At 33.9% G+C, this 19695-nt stretch overlaps 1 protein-coding gene across 1 annotated transcript in view; it reads left to right on the top strand.

Moving 5' to 3' along the window:
* Positions 1 to 19695, top strand: part of NCAM2 (neural cell adhesion molecule 2) — a 271811-nt gene that overhangs the window by 151351 nt on the left and 100765 nt on the right. The window contains exons 6-8 of the mRNA XM_041414781.1: positions 2370 to 2487; positions 7526 to 7686; positions 16280 to 16425. Of these exons, the coding sequence (XP_041270715.1) occupies positions 2370 to 2487; positions 7526 to 7686; positions 16280 to 16425 (425 nt within the window). The remainder of the gene's footprint in view (positions 1 to 2369; positions 2488 to 7525; positions 7687 to 16279; positions 16426 to 19695) is intronic.

Raw genomic sequence — 19695 nt, 5'->3', positions numbered from 1 at the left:
GAAATCTGGCATACTGTGTTAATTATAGTAGTTCATTTTTTTAAATTAAAGCTTGCTTATGAACAGTTTGCAAATTTACTCAAAAATAATTAAATCTTGGAACAAATGTTGATATCAAGGTAATTTCTAATGTATGGAAATCCTTGGAGGGTGATAGTGGGTAAGAAATTGACAGCTGGATTATCTCTTAGAAATTTAATGTTTGTGTGTCTTTTCTACTTTCGACACTAAAATTTTTGTAGCATTACTTTTCTAGTTGTATTTACAGTGAGATCTGAATGCCACGATTTTCTGTGATTACAATTAGTTGATATAGAGGAGAATGAAAGAATTCAACTCCTGTAACCAAAAGTTTCTTTTACTTGTTCTTTTGTCTCTCTTTGGTTTTCTCTATTCATTTTTTTCTTCTTTTTAAATTATTTTTCCCAAATGTACTACTTGGATTTACTTTTTACTATCTGAGAAGTGCCATAAATTAAATAGTCATCCTGATCTCACTGGAGTTAATAAAAGAGATCTATTTACACAGTTATACGAGACTGAGTTTTGTCACTCTACTTTAAATATGAAATGAGAGAGACTTGCCAGCATACCTTCATTTTGCTTTTCCTCTTGTAGCTTTACACTTTAGATCCAACCTATGTACATACAAGCATAAAAGCAGATTTTTTCCTTGAAAAATGATGAGCAAACAAAAATTTTACTTTTCTAAAGAGAAAATAATATTTCATTTCATCGTCATTGCAGTATCTCTTGGAAGATTGAAGTGCTTAGGTAATGCACTGAACCAGGTCACAGCTTAGTGGTGAACAGTGAAGAGCCTGCTACTTCTAGCAAAGAATTATCTCCTTGTGTTCCCAGCTATTTTCAAGGTCCAGACATAACAATGCACTGCAAAATAGCTAAAATGCATTAAAAGCTTTCTAAGTAGCGTTGTGAGGGGTTTTTTTATTGGAGATGGATAAATTCCCATAGCACAGCAGAGGGGTTTTGTGTGCTGAGTAATGGCCCATGCAATTTCAGATAGGAAAGAAGTGATCTGTGAAACACTATGAAACACACCATTAAAAAGTGTGAAAAGTACATAAAACCACACAATTACTTATCACTGATAATTCTGGTACATGATTTTATATTAATTTGATATATTTAAGATTCAGAAGTGAAAAGGCTTCTGAAATATTTGGTAGAGAGCCACAACAGTTGGTTTTCAAGAGTGGGTGAGAAAAATCTGGTGGAGTGCAATGGAACACTAAAAACAAATTCATTGAGGTTGCCTGTTTCATCTTTTCACTAGGAAAGAGTAAAGATTAAAGGAATAACTGAGTCACTGTGTCATCTCCCAGGATGTTCCTGCTAGCTGACCTCTATTTTGTGAAGCTCTAATCTTTTCCCTTTCCTCTCATTTTCTGTGGCGCTCATTCTTCTCCACATATCAACTTCCATCCCATCTGCTTGGATTGTTTTTATATATTTGTATGTTTCATAGAATAGTTTGGATTGGAGGGGCTTTAAAAACCCATCTAGTTTCAAGCACCTGACGTGGGCAGGGACACGTGCTGCACCGAGTACCTCAGACCTCCATCCAATCTGGCCTTGAACACTTCATATTTGCATGTTAATTAATAGAAGAAGATATGTAAACAGATATGTTAAATATCAGCCTGTGAGTTGTTCTGTCTCAAATATTATTGCTGTGTTTTTGGTTGGATAGAGGTTCTTTGCAAACTGTTATGATTTTATAACCGTTAAAATGTTATTATTTCATTATTATTAATGTTATAAATGTTATTTTTAATAATAACTTAATGCCATCAAGAACAAAAAGTATTTGTCACTATTAGAACAAAATTAAATTCTTAGAATTGCAAATAGATTGCATCCATTGGGTGCACATTGCATTGGTGCATCCATTGCATCACATTAACCCTTTGGAAGCTGGTGATATTCCTGCCTGGGAAGTATGCCGGAGCTCAGTAAAAGGAATTTTATATGCATAATCAAGACTCCTGTATACTGATCCCTCTTTTAGAAACACTGTCTAACATCAGGGCATAGTTTTATGTCTCATGTGTGTATTGTCTTACACATGTTAGGTGTAACTTCAGTCATCTTAAAATGTTGTGTAAGAAAATTGATGAACTTCTGAAAAAGACTTCCAAAAATTTATTCCATTAAAAAAATGTTATAAATCTCTTGATAATATTAAAAATCCTGTATTTAAGAAAAGTAAATACTACTAACAATGATAACTTGATTCCTAAATCCTAAATTCCCAAATTAGCAAAGGATCCTGCATTTTAAATTTCTCCAGGAACACCTAAAATATTTTATTTTTCATTCACTGTACATAATGTTTTATTTTTCAGTCCCACCTGCAATCATTCTGCTACAGAAATCCTTCAATGCCACGGCAGATCGAGGAGAGGCAATAACTTTGTTCTGCAGAGCCACTGGATCACCTCCGCCTGAGATCACTTGGTACAGGTGAGTTCAGTCGAGGTCTCCACATCGGAGTACGTTGTTTTAATGTGTCCCAGTTTTCTGTCACAGTCCATTAAGCTGTGCAACCTTACTTTCTCTACTGAATTCTAAGAGAATTTTCTGTCCATTTCTATTCTAACTGCTAAGGCTGGATTAAGCATTAATGTGTGAACAGACTCACACAAATTCAATTGCACTCAGGGTGCCAGCAAGTGAGGTAAATGTAAGAAGTAACAAAAATACCATATTGTCATTATTTCTTCATGTGTGAGTGGAAAAGAAATAAGTCCATATCTCAAAAACAGTACACAAACAACATAACAATGACTTCTGCACATTAATGCACAGATACGCATTTATGCAGTAAATAAGTATCCAGCAAAGGTCAACAATACTAATAAAAAGCCACATTTTCCACATTTGTAAAAATAGATTTTAACCTTAACTCTCTGTTTCAATGAGACTCAGAAAGATGTACAAATATAGACCCTTGTAGGACCCAGGAATGTGTCACTGAATAAGTTTCAGTGAAACTTGATATAATTTTATCAATATAAAATACTTTGAAAATGGAATTGCTTTTAAATCTCGTGTGTTTTTTTCATTATATCAATGGCATAAGCATAGTAGAGCTATGTCATTTGGGAACACTTACCATATAACATTTGTAAAAATTTCAATATCTATTTACTCTGTGTTCTTTCAATTTCAACAAAGATATGCATCATTCCTGGAATGTAAAGTATCGCAACACCTTAAACCCAGTGCACATTTCTATTTTAGACCTGAATAATTTGCATTTACTTATATTATTTCAAGCAGATTAAAAGGTCATCCCATTTTCAAAATGGGCATAGAAGTGATTTTCATCAGTTCTTCATCTCCTTTGAAACATTTGAATGATGTTAGATTAAGTTTCTCTCCTTTTATATCTTAATCTTGTTATGCCATAGGTCAGTTGTGAAGTAGAATTTTTCTCTCATGCAATTTGAATTTCAGGAAATGTAAATAAATAGAATGCAAAGTTAATTCCTTAATGTGGCTTAGAATTCAAAATTTAGGAAAGAGGAGGAAAAATAAACCCAAAGTATGTATATCAAAGAACTGATATTAAATTCAAATCATATTATTTTTATTTGATGTCTTTGAAGTACTTTTTTAAATGTCTCTCCTATCTGACCAAAAAATCATGTGTTGCCTGAAATCTGCCATCCTAAATGGCTTTGGTGTGTGACAACAAGCATCATGGTATATATTAAGAAAGATTACATAAATTTCCACCATTTGTGGATATCTCCATTAACAGTTGTGGGATTTTTTTCGATGCTTTATAAATATCATAGTGTGCACACAGGCCAAGTGTCATGGGGAGACACTTATTTCTGTGTACCCTGATCAGATTCCACACTGAAGACTCTGATCAATGTACACAGACAGCCCTTGTGGAGCTAAATTTTTAAACCATTCATTAAATATATTTTATAATGATTTTCAAGAAGATTTTCAGGCTTGTGGAATGGATATTGAATCATACATGTGCAAACTTCTCTTTTGTTTCTCTCAGGAACTATCTCATAATGAGGAGTATTGGCTAAGGTCCCTCCCTTCCCTTTTGATTTTTTTTTCTCTTTTGATTCTCTTTTAATTTCATCTGATTAGGGTATAAATTCTTGTCAGTAGAAAATGTTCTTGGGGTTTTTTTGGTGGATTTTTTTTTTGGTTGTTTTTTTTTTTTTTTTTTTTTTTTAATTTTCTGACACTGAGATTTTGTAAAATGATACACCAAAAAGAACATTTATCCTTGGGACAAGATTTTATTATTGATATGGAAGCAGGGGGAAAAAAATGGAGGAAGAGAATTCCTTCTATTTTTAGAGAAAGCAAGCAATACTAAATGGTATTCCAGTCTCAAATTTCTGCATCACATTTCTGAAATATCTGTAGTAAAATTTTCAGGTCCATTTTCAGGTCCGTGATTTCATAATCAGCTGGTCTCTGCTTCTGTCCTTGGTCTTATCTAAAAAGTTTGTAAAGATAAAGACCTTGGTTTTCTACAATAGTTCAGACAGGGGTTTTTAGAAATAAGACTGAGCATAGGAAAACCTGATCAACGTAATTTTTCTTGATTTTGAGAAAGATATAGAAAGCATTGTCAATGAGTGTTAGGGAAGTTTGTCTAAAGTGACATCTAATATTAATATGCTTGTCATCCACTGAGTTGATTGAATATATTTTTCAGAATTAATAGCAAATTATTCCCTATTTTGTCCTGTTTAGTGTGCTTTTTGATGTTGAAAGTAAGTTGGTACTAAGCTCAGTTTTATTGTGCTTCAGTTTCAATAAACAAATGAATCTGATAGAGTTTTATTATTGATTTTGTAAGGATTATAATTATAGGTCGCTGCAAATTAAGGGAATTTTGTTCAGTTTTAAACTCAATCTCACCTTTTATCTATGTGAGTTCAGTAATTTTATTTAATTTGTCTCAGGTTAAACATTTTTAAAATGGGCAGATGTGATAAAGTGATTTAATGGAAGCCTGTTTTCTGAATTCTCTGTATAGCTAGGTATAGCTAATGGCCTCAGAGAGATGGTGTTAGATATTCTAACAGAAAGTCAAAATTATAGCTTTTCCTGATGTCTCAGTGAAAAACATTCTGAAATATATTCAGTCTCCTGGAGAGCTGTGGAAAAGCACTGATGAAAAGGGCAGTAAATGGTTTTTTACTCCATTCTGCTGCAGGATTTTGACTTCATGGTGTAAAAAGTATATCCATGCTTGTCAAGGTGGTTCTTCAAGACTGAAGACTTGTGTTAGACACATTTCCATGTTGTTCTGTGTTTGTTGCCTTTTAAAATGGGCTCTCACAGCAGTTATTCGCTCATTCAGTCTAAAGAAGTTTCTTTATTAAGGCCTGCAGAATCTGGATCTATTCAAAGGTAGTCTTGTACTCCACTGCTATTTTAGTCAACTAAAAAGTAAATTATCTCAGGTTTTACTACCCTTGTTTCCTTTTTAGCTTCCAATGAACTTATTTTAACAGATCAACTTCTGATAGGCCATGAAAAATATCTGTATTTTTTAAATGAAGTGACACTATTATTGAAGGGACTCATATCTTTGTGTGTTCACTGTAAGCAAGATGCTGGACAAAATAATAGTCTCAAGCTTTTAGCTCTTTAAGACCAGATAATGTGGTGAAGTTGAACTATTTATGTTGACCATTTTTATTTCCAGATGCTGATGATATTTAGTTTTGATCAATTTAAAACGGATGCATCTGAGCTAATATGTCAATTTTTCTCCAAAAATCCTTTAGTACACTTATAAAAATTAGTCACTTTTAAATACCTTGTCAAGAAGAAAGGTCATCAAAGTTTAGTTTTGATGCTCTATTTCATGTATGTATATATTTTGTTGATATTTCATGGACTAAGAGAATCTAATTAATTCTCCATTGAACTGGTATCTCAGTTGAAGCTGATATTACATTGATGTAAAGCATAACCTTCAGAGACACAATACACTAATGGAATTTAATTAGCCAGGAGTGAAAGATAACGATCCTAATGTAACTACAGGTCATGAACTGGAAATCTTTACTCGTGTGAATAGTCCTACTGAAAACATTGTTTATAGCTGTGGAGATGATTTACACTGCTAAAGTTTAGCTGGATCAATTTCCTGGTCTTTGCTGACAGGACTTAGAATTATCTTATAAAAGAAGTAATCCACTTTAAGTATACTATTCATGTTTTCCTATTATCCAATATCAGCATCAATATGAATCTCTTTGCTTGCTAGAGGGTCCAGGGAAGTACTCATAATCTCATTTCTGCTGAGAAGCTGCTATAGATATCAATGCTTGAGAAAGCAGGTACCTGGAAATTACTTCTAACCTTGAATACATGCTTTTGTCTCCTAAAAAAAATCACTAAGGGGTTTTTGGTTGTTCGGGATTTTTTGTTGCTGTTTGTTTCGTTGTTTATTGTTGTGTGGTGGGTTTGGGTGGCTTTTTCTGTTTGTTCTGGTTTTGGTTAGGTTTGGTTTTCTGTGAGACTATCTAATATGGAAAATTTGGTCTTTCTTATTCTGTAAAACAGTTTCTGTGATTTTCTTTGGAAAGGAAATGAACAAGTATCAATAATGTCTTGAAGTTGGTAACAAAGTGGATTATAATTATTTACAAAAAAGTGTTAGTACTAAGGGCAAACTATATAGATATCAGGGTACTCCTACTAACAGTTATGATTCTCCCAAGAAAAAAGCAGTATCCCCACTTTTAGAGAAAATATTATTTAGGAAAATACGAAATATATGTAGTTATCATTACATGAGAATAAATTGGAAATAATTTTGGTTCAAATCTTGAAAAAAAGTTGATGTCCTAAACTAGGAATGTTGAATAGAATAGAATGTTTGAGTAATGCTCTCTTGAAAAAACAGCTGTGTGTAGGCCAAGGTGCTCAAATGGACCGGTCAAGCCTCAATCAGCCCTCAGAATTGCTTGCAGATTTTATTATTTTTGTACCATCTGGTCACAACTCATTCTAACATCTGGAGACCTGCCTGCTTGCTAAGTTGTGGCTGGCCAACAACAACTGAGAGGAAATAATTTGGATGGGTTATTGATGTTCCAATAGGCTCTATGTGAATGTAATTTAATTGTTTTTTATAAGTTGCTACATTGTTACTATTGTGAACTGCAGCAGTTGCAGTTGAGAAATATGCTTTTAATAGTTTCTTGCATACAATATGTAATTTCTTAATGCCCTCCCTTGAGTGTAAGTCATATGTAAGAATCCTATTCGCAACCATTTTTATAACATTAGGTCAATATTGAACATTTAAGAATAAAGGTGTTATGCACATATATATCTTTTAACCTGACAATTAAATTGTGATTTTTTTGAGGCTGGTGTAATAGTAGTCTCTTCCCTCAAATATTATTTTCAGCCTATTGGTGCTTCTATAGCACATTGTTACTGGAACTTAGTGGCCGATTTACATATATATATATATTTTTTTTTTTTTTTTTAGGAATGGCAAACTTATTGAAGAAAATGAAAAATATGTCCTGAGAGGAAGCAATACACAACTAACAATAAGAGATATAAAAAATATTGATGCGGGTCCTTATATCTGTAATGCTAAAAACAAAGCAGGAAATGACAAAAAGCAGACAGTCCTTCAAGTTTTTGGTAAGTACTGCATAATAGGTCCATCTTTCCTTTAAAAATGTAAACAGTAAGGAAATAGGTGTTAATTCACAATTTTCAGTTTAATAGTATTTCTGCAAGGCACCTACTGATGCAGCAAAGTGCTTTCTGTATGATTTTACAACTTCTTTTGTCCCTGTTGGCTGCTTAAACCTTTACATCTGAATTTCATTTTGAAAAGGCTATCTTCAGCATTTGCTTTTCTGCTATTCACATGCAGTGTACAATGTAGTTAAATAATTAATTCACTCTGGTTTTAGTTTAGAAGTTGACTGCTTGCAAGGAAACCAAGAGGAGAAAGGGGGACGTTCTGAAAGGGGGAAAAGCAGATTATCTTGACTTCTTAGCAGTGAGGGTTTTTAGTAAGGCAATGCCATGCAGAGATCTTCCTAATTTTATTTTTCAATTTATCTTTCTTGACGTCTGTTTTTTAAGTGTACAATTGCAGATGTAGTCACAAAAATGTTGTGTGTGCTGAGCTTCAAGGATAAAAGTAATAACCTCAAAACCCTTATTTCTCTATGTTCCACCCCCCAACTGTGCTAATGATTCCCTCCTTTACAACTGATAATTTATTTGAAGTTTTGTTATTACCTAGTGAGAGTGGGTATTCATGAGAATGTAGAAAAAATCCCTCAGAATCACTGTGCAAAACAAAAAGGCTGTAACTTACTTATGAAAAACCTACAAAAATGAATGTGTTGGGGTTTTTTACATTAAATATAGCTTGTATTATAAAGAAAGATAATTTCTATTTGAACTGGTAAATGCCATACTTAGGACAGAGGAAATTAATACTCAGTTAAAAAAAAATGAAGTATTTAGTGTTTAAATTAATTTCTAGCTAAAACTAAAAATAATTTATGAAGGTGAAAGAGTTCTGATGGGAGAGAGTAATCTGATAAATGACATTGAAGAGGGTAGATGTTGGGTTGTAAAATGCTGGCATTTGGGGCCTGGGAGGCTGAGGCTGAAGTCTTGGTGTCAGGTGAACTTGGCTGTTCATCCCACTGCCTCCTCTTTGAGAACCTTATGCTGTGGTGTCTCCAGCTCTGTACTCCAGGTGGATTGCCTAACCATTGGGCTGTTGTTCTGAGGTACTTGAGAGTTATTCTCAATTTCTTTTCAAAGGAAAGGAGGTGAAATAAAATCCTAAATTTTATCCCAGCCTCAAGAAGTACAGCATTGTGGTTTGGAAAACTGAAATATTTCATTCAACTCTATTTCCAAATGTTAAGAAAAATAAATGGAAGGAATAGAAATTACTTTCTAATTTTGATATTAATTTAGAGAAATTTCATTCAGAAATAACTGTGTGTGTTAAACAAGTAATATTAAGTGTTCCCAAAATTTACTTGGTTTACTTCCTTGCCTAGAGCAAAGAAACTTTTTAATGAAAGGGATAGGGAAAAGGAGACACCAGACTAAGAGTGAGGATTTTCTGTATATATTTTTCATCTTTTAGCAACCACTTTTCTGGGGACTCCATGGCTCCATGGAAAGTGAAATTCTACTGTTTTAATGGATACAATGAGTTGGTTAAATCCATTATGAACCTACACATCCCTAATGTTTCCATGGCATCCTGAACTCCTAAATTTCTTACATATTTTCTTTCTTGCAGTGAAAATTATTTCTTATGTTTAATTTTCCACAGAATTCTCTAGAGTACCTCCCACATCTCTGCCCTAAGAGGTTATAGCTAATTTGTAATGGAACAGGATTTTTATGTCTCCTACAATAAACTACACTTTTGTCTCTTTCACACAGATTATATACAGTCATATATACAGCCAACAACTACTTATCTTTTTTCCATTAAATGTGTCAAAAAAAGTCAGTCTGAAAATGGGAAGGCAAATGGCTGCTTATTATAGCTAAATAGTACACAAACAACTTATTTGCGTTAAATTGACCTATTAAATTGTATTTTTCTCTCCCACTTCATTGGCTTATTTGTCTCACATGTCTGCTATCTTTAATTTTAATTTACAATGCAAACTCCTTAGAGCAATGACTCCTGTTTTTACAACATGGCTCTGGCAGTGTTAAAACTCATAATAACAGTACTATAACCATAATGCAATAAAAACAATAGAAACATAGAAATCACTACTTAAACTTTCTAGAACACAGGACTTTTGTATATACATGCTCATTTCAGTGTCATGTAATACCTACATATTTCATTATCATGCATGACCTAGATTCTTTAGTTTAACTTTGGGGGTTTTTTTCAGTATCAATGCTAAAAACCCTGTTTTATTCTGATATAAAATGCTTACTCTGACAGTATTTTTGCAGCTCTGATATATGTGTCAAAACCTATAGGCACATATCCTGCATTCCCCAGTTCATCTGTATCAGTGCTTTGTTCAAAAAAGAGAGAAAAAAACCTGTTTCTCTAAGTCTTTGTTTATATGATTTGCTTATCTCTGTCTGTCCTCCTAGCTGCCATAGCTTTTTTTCTGTATCATTAGCAATTACTACCTAAAAGATCCTATCTATTAATACTTAGACTTGTGCTAGGTTTTTAATTCAAATTAATTTCTGTTTACTACTGAACAGCTTGAAACCATAGGTATTCATCCTTGAATTCTTTAAAAATCTTCTCTGTATTTATCTCTATTTGGCAGCTATCACTTTCACTCATACTGTTTCACTTTAATTTTTCTTTTTTTTTTTTTTATTCCAGTAGTAAGTAGCTATATTTAGAAATTTCTGTGTTTAGATACATCTGAATTATCATTTTTAATTATGAAATAGCACATTTTTACATCTATGGACAACATAAAAAAATTTCCAAAAATAACATAAGAACAAGCAGTCGATTTAAGAACAGTCAATGAATACAATACATTGAAACTTTCTACATCTTCTTACTTCCTCCAAAGTAAACATTCATTTCTTCATCATTCCTTCTCCAAGGTGGTGGCAGTAGTCTTCATTTGTGTTAGAATAAAAAATGTAATCAGACTAAATGAAAGAAAATTGGCTTTAATTAAAGACGTGTGCTTAATATGAATAGTGTTTATACTCCTAGGATTTTCATTTTGTTTGCTCTAGTTGCTTATTTCTACTTCTTTATCACTCAAATATAGGTTATACAATTTTATGATACTTAGTGTTGAGATTTTCAGCAAGTATTCTCTTTTCTGTACTTAGGTCACAGAAAGCTACATCTATATGTTTAATAATTTATTTTCCTGGAAAGAAAAATATTCTTTCTTTAATCAGAATCAATAAAAATAAAAATTTTAAGGGAGTTGTAGCATAAGTTAATTTGAAGTTCTTTATGATATAGGTGTTTTACCTGCATAATCAGTGAGAGGGCAGTCTGAGTAATATTTTATTGTAAAAGTATTTCATTGGCTTTTCAGTGGGTTCAGACAAATGACTTCACGAAAATCAAATTAGGGAATACCTCCAAAAGCATTACAAAAGACACTTTGTAATTAATGCATAGTTTAAACACATTTATTTTCTATTTTTATTTTCTAGATACCTTTTAAGTTATAATCTGAATGTTGTTTAGTGGAAAAATTTTTTCAGCTTTTTATATTCAAAATGTAATTTTTATTGATTATTGAGAAACTATATGCTGTTATTAATATATTTTTGTCATCTGCCAGACAGGAGGAAATATAATGGACCTCTCCTAACTTATCCCTCCTGTGTTTATTCCAAATGCTAAATTTCAAAACTTTTATTTTAATTTAGTCCTTCAAAATCCATTAATCTTTCAAACAAAAACTCCGTTTGTGCTTCTGAGGTTGGGGTGACAAGTTATCTAAATTTTTCCTGTATTTTCAGTCTTAATGCTGCATTACTTTATATAGTGCCTGGAGCATGCCTTAATAATTTTCTTTTGGACTTAGTAAGTAAATTTATACTTGTTTTAATGTGCTTTTTGTGGTTCATTTTGTTTGCCATGAGATGCTATTCTATACATACATGGAAGCTTTTCATTTAAATTCACTGATGTCATGGATCTGTGCATGGAGCTGTCTGTGCTCCATATCCTCCCAGATATCATAAAGTTCACCAACTGCAGCTTCACAAAGTACAGCTCAACACTTACAGATGTAATGTTAGTGATGCCTCGTGAAGGTTGACCTGGAACAGAGACTAGGTGGGAGTAAAGGAATAGAGTAGGGATTTATTAGAGGGTCTCAATGGATTCACCTTGGTCAGGGCAAGAGCCCAGGCAGTGCTACACCCAAGATGAACCCAAAATGGTCACAAAATAGACAACCAGTCACAAGGTCTCTCATTTTGTAAGTTCTGCTCCATTAGCAAACTGGAGTTAATTGTCCAGTTACAGTTTTAGAATATGAAGTCCCATCCTTCTTGTTTTTCTTTCTTCAGTCCATCGTTGTTTATGCTCTTGGACCTGAAATTTGGATCATTTGTCCTTGGTCTCCATCTAGAGAAGGAATTGTGTTGTCTCCCTACTCTGTGAACCATCCCCTAATATGAAGCTCAGAACTATATAATAAAGCAGCACAGAATCTGAAAAATATAAAAGCTAAAACCTGAGGCATCACTAGAAGTTCATGTGTTTTCTGCATTCCTTTATCCTCCTTACTACTTCCTCACATTTTTGGAATACCTCTACTTTTTAAAATAGAAAATAACCAATCTGTAAGGACAGTGATGACAGCTGTCTGAGAAGAAAAGTTTTAAACCCTTCTGAGTGTAATAGCAGAACATGTTTCAATAATACCATCCAAAGAGAGAGACTCAGTTCTTGGTGTGCTAAGTCAGGTCGGCATTTCATACTGGTATGTGTGTGAATCCTTATCATATAAGGAATCAAATTTCTGAAACCTCTTTCTTAGATATTTCCCTCCTGGGCTCTAGCTTGTTTACTAAGCTCAAACTGTACCAAGAGTTTCCAGGAGGATGGGGTTGCAGTTTTGCCACCTGATTCAAATGTGTCTGTGCAGGAGGACAGCAGGAAGGGATGATTCCTCCTGGGATATATTAATCAAATGATTCATCAGGCAACCATACAGACATACACTAGGCCTCTCACCAGTACAAGCAAGTTTGTATCAATATCAAATTTTTAAAAATAATTCTGTTGGTAAAACATAAGCAGGACTATCTGAAGCTTTATATATGTGCTGCTTTCCAGGTTTGATGAAGCTGTTTGTTAAAGGTATGGGTAGAAGTCTGTGAATTCAATAAATTGTGTACCTTTTCCAGGAAACTGGTTGTAAGCAAAAGCCTCAGACTGCTATCCATGTTCATCATAAGCTTTATGGAGAGGCTGTATGTACGCAGCAATGTGACAAATCCAGAATAGTCCAGGGAAGGAATCTGAGGGAAACTTGTTTACTGAGGAAGTGTTAGGAAACTTAAAACCAACCTTCCTGGGTCAGAAAACAAACTTTCCAATCAGTAAATGTTATTTCTTTATTTGGCATCATCACTCTGTTCCTATTTAGCAATGCATGTCTAGTAATAATAGTTCCTTACCTTAAATAATTTTAATGAAGTTTAGCTCCTTTCTATATTCAAGCATTCTTTCATATGAGCCAGGACATTTAGCTTACAAATGTTTCAACTACATCACAATATCTATGTTTCAATATTTTTGTCTGAAGAAAGCAGCAAAACTCTGAAGGCTTCCTGAATTTGCATTCCAAGGCTCTGTATTTTTATTTGCTTCATATTTTCTAGAATAAAAAAGCAAATACCAACTCAGTTTGAGGATGACCTTATCAATTTAGAAAGAACAGTTAAAAAATTGGAGGCAGGAGGGTGGGGGAAATGACTGTTCTAGTATTTCTGTCAATACTATTTTTGGCATTTTCAAATAGTTTTATTTACATGTACACAAATGTCTTTTAATATTTTCCAACACCCAAAATGTCATTGAAAAGTATTCAAACAGTGTAAAAACTTCTAGTCAATAGTAAGTTATGACTTGTGACCTACAAAAATGAATTAATTAAATAATATCCCCCATATAAGCTCTCTTCTTCCAAGTAATAACTGTCAGCTAGATGTATTTGATGATTAATCAGTGCTTATTCCTTTAAATGTCAGGTACTCTTGTCTAAAATGTCAAGCTAAAACTTTTTGTCTTGTAGTCATCCATTTGAAGAAGGTCTTAAAGGAATTCAGAATAAGTCTAAGGTTAAGAATTATTTTTGTGTTTTGGAACATGCATCATCTTGAGCAAATTACATGGTTTGTCATGATGTCCAGATGGGGAACTCATTTTGATGGAAATAATTATAAATTTTGAGAATTTTTGGTGTGAAATACTATGTATGATCCCTCTAAAAAAAAAAAATTTATGTCTGCTATAACTCTTTCCTTTTTCCAAGGATGATATATCAAAGTAATGAAAGGATAGAACAGTTTATTTTGTAGCCAGGTGATATGGCTATAGAAACAGAGCACTTGAGTGCCAAGGTGAAATACTTCATGAGCATTTGAATGATCCTGAAAGTGAGAGTAATAATTATTTTTGAGTTTAACATAATTATATTTTGTCTCTAATTCTGCTGGGGTTTTTAGGTCTTTCCACTGACATCCGTTTTTGTACCACAGAGGAATTTTGTGTTTTCTTGGCCAAACTGATGGCCTGATTTGCTTGCTACCTTCTACTGCATCCAATAAATCTGCGTCCAGTTGACATTTCAAAAATTCCTGATCACTTAAGATGTTTTCTTTCATCACATGATCTCATTCACCATAGATTATATATTAATGAAGCAGGATAATTAGTTCAGTGCTTTCTTAGGTAAAATGCTACTTGTTTCTCATCTCTATGCAGTAAACACACAATAGTTTATTCATAATAGTCATGGGTGAACAGACAGTAGAGAAGCAACAGAAGGAATATGGAGAAAAGGAATGAGAAGCGAGGGCAAGAATTGTGTGGAGGGAATGGATAAAAAGTAAGTGATATGCCTACACATAGCAAGTTTGAACCTGCTTTTCTTATTCTTCTTGGTGATGCTGAATGTGGCATCCGTGAGACAATACTTACAACTGAGGAGTCATAAAATGAAGCAGGAGACTGGACACGAGGAAAATACCCTTCACAGCCAGGCATTGCAATAGGCTGGGGAGAGGTTGTCTACACTCCTTTCATGACATTTTTCAATATAGTGCTTGACAAATCCCTGAGCAGTCTGACCGAACAGGGTCCGTTGATGTTGTGTTGAAGATAGGGCTGGTCAAGAAGCTCTCCTGGTGCCCATTCCAAGCTGAATTAATATCTTTCCCATTTTGATCCATGAACATAAGCCAGTATTACTGTTCTCCATAGCACACACTTTAGTAACCCCATTAGAAGACAGATTACATCTCTTTATTATCTGTTTCATAAGGAATACACTATAGTAGTGCTTCCTCAAAAGTGATGCTCAGAGAAACTGCTTAGAAAATACATTACTTTCAACAAATGTATTTAAAGTTGATGAAGTTAATCTTAAGAGCTGCCCAATTTTGATTCACTCATGTAAACTTTATTCACTGCTTTTGTGTGTAAACATATTGAACCATATTCTTATTACAGGATTACATGTTGGGTTTTCTAGAGGGATGAGTGTGTACATTTCTTCAATGTAGAAGGGGAATAGGTTCAGAGAAACTTATTAATCATTATATATGAGGTGAAATATATTACCAAACAAATTTGACAAAGATACTTGATGTCATGGAAGAGAGTAATATTCTATGGACCGTACTAATACAGAGTTCTTGTGTGATATTGTTCTGATAAATCCTCAATTTAAAAGTATTCACATGTAATCAGAAATTGTGTTGTTTGTATAAATAACCTGATGAGGTACAGTATAGACTGAAAGATGTAGCTGATATGTAATTAAGGCTATAAAGTGGAATGATTTGAAGAATGCAAAAAATATCTGGATTTTTTTAAAATGTATCTTACCACCAGTTTACTTGGTAAGTAAGGATGAACACATTTGTATCAGAGGACTCCATAGTGTTAATACCAGTGAAATGTGTTTGTTGCTGGGAGATTTTGTTAAATTCTGTAATTCGCATAAGCCAGTGAAACATTTTTAAAGATCAAAGTCAAGGAATGGTAATACTTCCCAAATTTTTTTTCTGAATAATGTGCACTTGAAGACAAACACCAGTTATTATAGAATCACAGAATGCCTGAGATAGGAAAGCACCTCTGGAGACCATCTAGTCCAGAGTCAGACAGAGTAGATATCTCATGACAAATCTAGCTGGTTTTGGTTATCTCCAGAGAGAGAGACTCCACAGGTTCCTGGGCAGCTTGTTCCTAAGTGGGGAAAAACCCCATAAACACAGCCACCAAGCCAGACCAGCCAGGACCCATCCCACTCTACCCTACCAAGAAAGCAGGATGTCCAGCTCATGGGGCACACAGAAATGGTTGCTGTGCAACTTGAGGTCAGAAAAGTTAACTGCTTTTATAAATAGTAACATTAAAACTTTAGTTAATCCCCAAAAAAAAAAAAAAATTGTTTGACCAAAAAAGAAGGTGGTTTTAAAGATAGATTTTGATATTACATAATTTGTGCAGGATCAGTAATGCAATTTGTATTTTTAACAGTGCAGCCTCAAATAATACAACTTAAAAATGAAACCACATTTGAGAATGGGAAAGCAACCCTCATCTGTGAAGCAGAAGGAGAACCTGTTCCAGAGATTACTTGGAAAAGGGCCATTGATGGAATGACTTTCTCTGAAGGTGACAAGGTAAATCTACCTCTAATTTATAAAATATCTAAATATGCATTGTCTGCCTAATCTTCTTCTTGTGAGCAGAAAATTAATTTACAGACAGATTAATTCTAGATTCCTCTGAAATTAGAAGGAATTGCTATTTTCTAAGGCAGTAAGAGAGATATGGACATTCTAAATTTTAAATTAAAAAAAGAAGAAAAAAGAAAAAAGCAATCAAATGCTGAAAGGCAATCATCTTTGTACCTTACATAATACATAATTCCTACTAATGGTTTCAATATTATCTTGATTATTATGGCTACATATAGCCCTTCTTCAGAATATTTGGATTCTGTCTAGTAATCTTCAAAATACAGCAGAGCTTAAAGATATTTTAAGTTTAAAAAATCTGAATATTTTGTAGTTCTTTATTTCCCACTTCCCCTTTTTTCTTCCAGTTTTTTTCCTGTCACAGAAGACAAACTGAGCCTATTTTCCCATTTTGTCTCCCCAAAATACAACTTTTGTATTTTGTTACAAAAGTAAGTCGAGTAAAGAAAGATTGCAGTATGACAATGGAGAAAGTCAGTTATTGTGGGAGAAGGAGATGTAATTAGGTGGAATGGTGAAATCAAAAGGGAATGGTGCAATGCAATTCCTGACCATGCTTATAGGAAGCTGGGTTTCTACAGAGTTCTTATTCTTTTTCCCTTTTTAATAATTATTTAAGTATTTGAGCAAGTATTTTCTGCTTCATTTCCCGACATAGACTACAGAACTTCTCTGTAGTGGTTGAAGTCAGAGATAACATTTTCTGGGTAATTAATTAATAATTTTTACTATAGGTAATTATGTAGTAAATACTTTCTTCTTGCATATTCATAGCTGTTGCTTAAAAACACACGCAGGTGAAAACCTATATAGCAATCATGCCCCAAACAGAATTAGATACAGTCACTTGGTTCACAGGGAATTGCTGTATGTTAAGAAATTATGTACTTTCATTTTTTGTGTTCTAAAGGAGAAGGTCTAGTCTAATGTAGTCTCTGACCTGACCTTTCCTGGAACTGAGGCAGTTTATTGAGGCTCTGTCTACCATTTCCCTGTTCTGTGATTTCCACTTTGGAGCAATATAGCAATATTTATATATTATTTTTTCTAATAGTTTTGCATTAAGACAAAGCAGTTTCCTCTCTTCTTTAAATATTTCAAGTTAAAGGTCATCTTTCTGACTTGCAAAGACTATGCTTTGTTCAAAGGTTACCAATGTTAGCCACTCACTTATGTTTGAAATGATCCCAAAATAACTTTTGATAAAGGATATTGAAAATGAGAGAAAGTAGCAGAAAAAAAGCTCAATAATGTTGATGCAGTTGACACCTGAAATTTATGCAGTGTTTGTATAAGATAGCTTTATATTCTTAATTCAGCTGCAGGTGGTTAAACTGACGTGTTGCTGGAATATTCTCTGAAATGTGGTCTAACTCAGTAATAGTGACAACCATATGAAAATCTATATTCACTTCCTACTGGTGTGCTGACAGACTCTATGTGGAAGATAAAAAGAATGAGAATAAATACAGTTATGTGCTTTCCTTTGTACTTGCCAAAGAAAGAACTTTGTGTATTGCTCATGGGAGAGTTTTTGATGAATCTTGAATAAATGTTCTGAAATACTGAATATGTCCTTGACCTATAAAATATGCTGCTATATTTGCCCCATGGTCCTCCTGCTTTGAGTTCCCAAAAGCTTGGCTTGTGCTTTCCACCAAATTAGGTGAATAGGGAACAAAACTGGCAGTGATTAAATTATTGAATAGTTGTTAAATAATACAGCAGTGTTTTGCACACAGAAAGAGAAGGAAAGAGTGAATTGAAGAAATTGAGGTAGAGCAACATAGAACATAGTCTTAAATTGAAAATGTTACTTATATGTGATAACTTTTAAAATTATATCCCATCACGCAACAACATAAATTATGCATAAACATAAAAATTATTTTCTTTAGTCACGGGATGAATATTTTGAATTTTTGGGTCAGGTTTTTTTTTTTATATCAACTGCACCTTAGTCACTATTTCTGTTGAATAAAGAGTATCTTTAGGGGATGATTTTTTTCCACAGAAGATGGAAAAACTGTTCAAGCAATAATATTACCACAATGATCATTAAAAGAATACATAAAGTGCTGCTCTTATTTTTTTTTAATTTTAATTTTATTAACTTTAGTATGTAGCTCCTCAATCATATGGTTCTTATTTTGCTAAAATGCAAACGTACCTCATATGGATAAGGAAGATTGTTAAATGTGAGATCATTCTGAGCCTGCATGGATCCAAAATGTTTTCTATCCAATGATAGATCTTGTAACTGGGACATAGACTTTCCGGAGTTTTGAATTTATTGTGTCCAAAAGAATGGAAAATATGCACCAAAGTCATAGATCAAAGAAGTAACCCAGCTGGACTTAAGGAGGATAATATTAATGACTATGAGCTCTATAATTATCTCTTTGGAAAATACAGCTTTGATAAAGGATTTTCAGTACCTCAGAAGTGTGTATTTGAAAGTTGAAGCCAAGTAAGTTCAAGCCAGAAGCAAAGAAGCCTTTTCCTCTGTCTTTTTATAATTTAGCTCTTAGACAATCTACCACACAGTCTGTGGTCTTTCTTTCTTAAAGAATTTGAAATAAAGGGGTCTTTCCCTTTCCTCTGACTTCTCTTGAAACTTAAATGAAAATACAGAGGTGAAATGAAATACAGAGGTGGAAAATGAAATACAGAGAACACACTGGATGACCTCTGTAATCCTTCTGTGGCTGTGTAGCCCATAAATACGTGGGGGGTGGGTAAGGTTCAATAAATGAATGGCAGTACATGCTGCAAGGTGTTTGTCTCATCATTAAAGGTGTAAAAATGGAAATGGAGGCTTAGTCCAAGGCCACAGCTTCATCTGCTGTTAAAGTGTCAAGCTAAAGCTCCCTGCTTGGTGCATGTACTCTGCCTGTGTCCTTCCAGTCCCCAGCACCGCCTGTCCTTGCACTGATGTGCCAACCTGGCCGTGCCCCTTTCAGCTGGGATTTGAAATGGCACATTCCCACAGACCACTGTGCATCCAGCAGGCCTGGCCCTTTTCCCAGTAAAAAGAGGAGGCAGGAGAAGAGCTGCTTTTTTTTAGAACAGGAGGAAAGACAGTGATTGGATTCAATTTGGCGTAATCAGTTATGAAATTGATTTTGGACATGCACATACTTCTCTACACACATCCCTGAAGGACAGCACATCCTGACTGCTGATACAAAA

This window comes from Onychostruthus taczanowskii, unplaced genomic scaffold (genome assembly GCF_017590055.1).
Source record: "Onychostruthus taczanowskii isolate IOZ18803 unplaced genomic scaffold, ASM1759005v1 scaffold47, whole genome shotgun sequence".
NCBI lineage: Eukaryota > Metazoa > Chordata > Aves > Passeriformes > Passeridae > Onychostruthus > Onychostruthus taczanowskii.
Note: the sequence above shows the minus strand (reverse complement) of the source record. Positions and strands in the feature narration are given on the sequence as shown.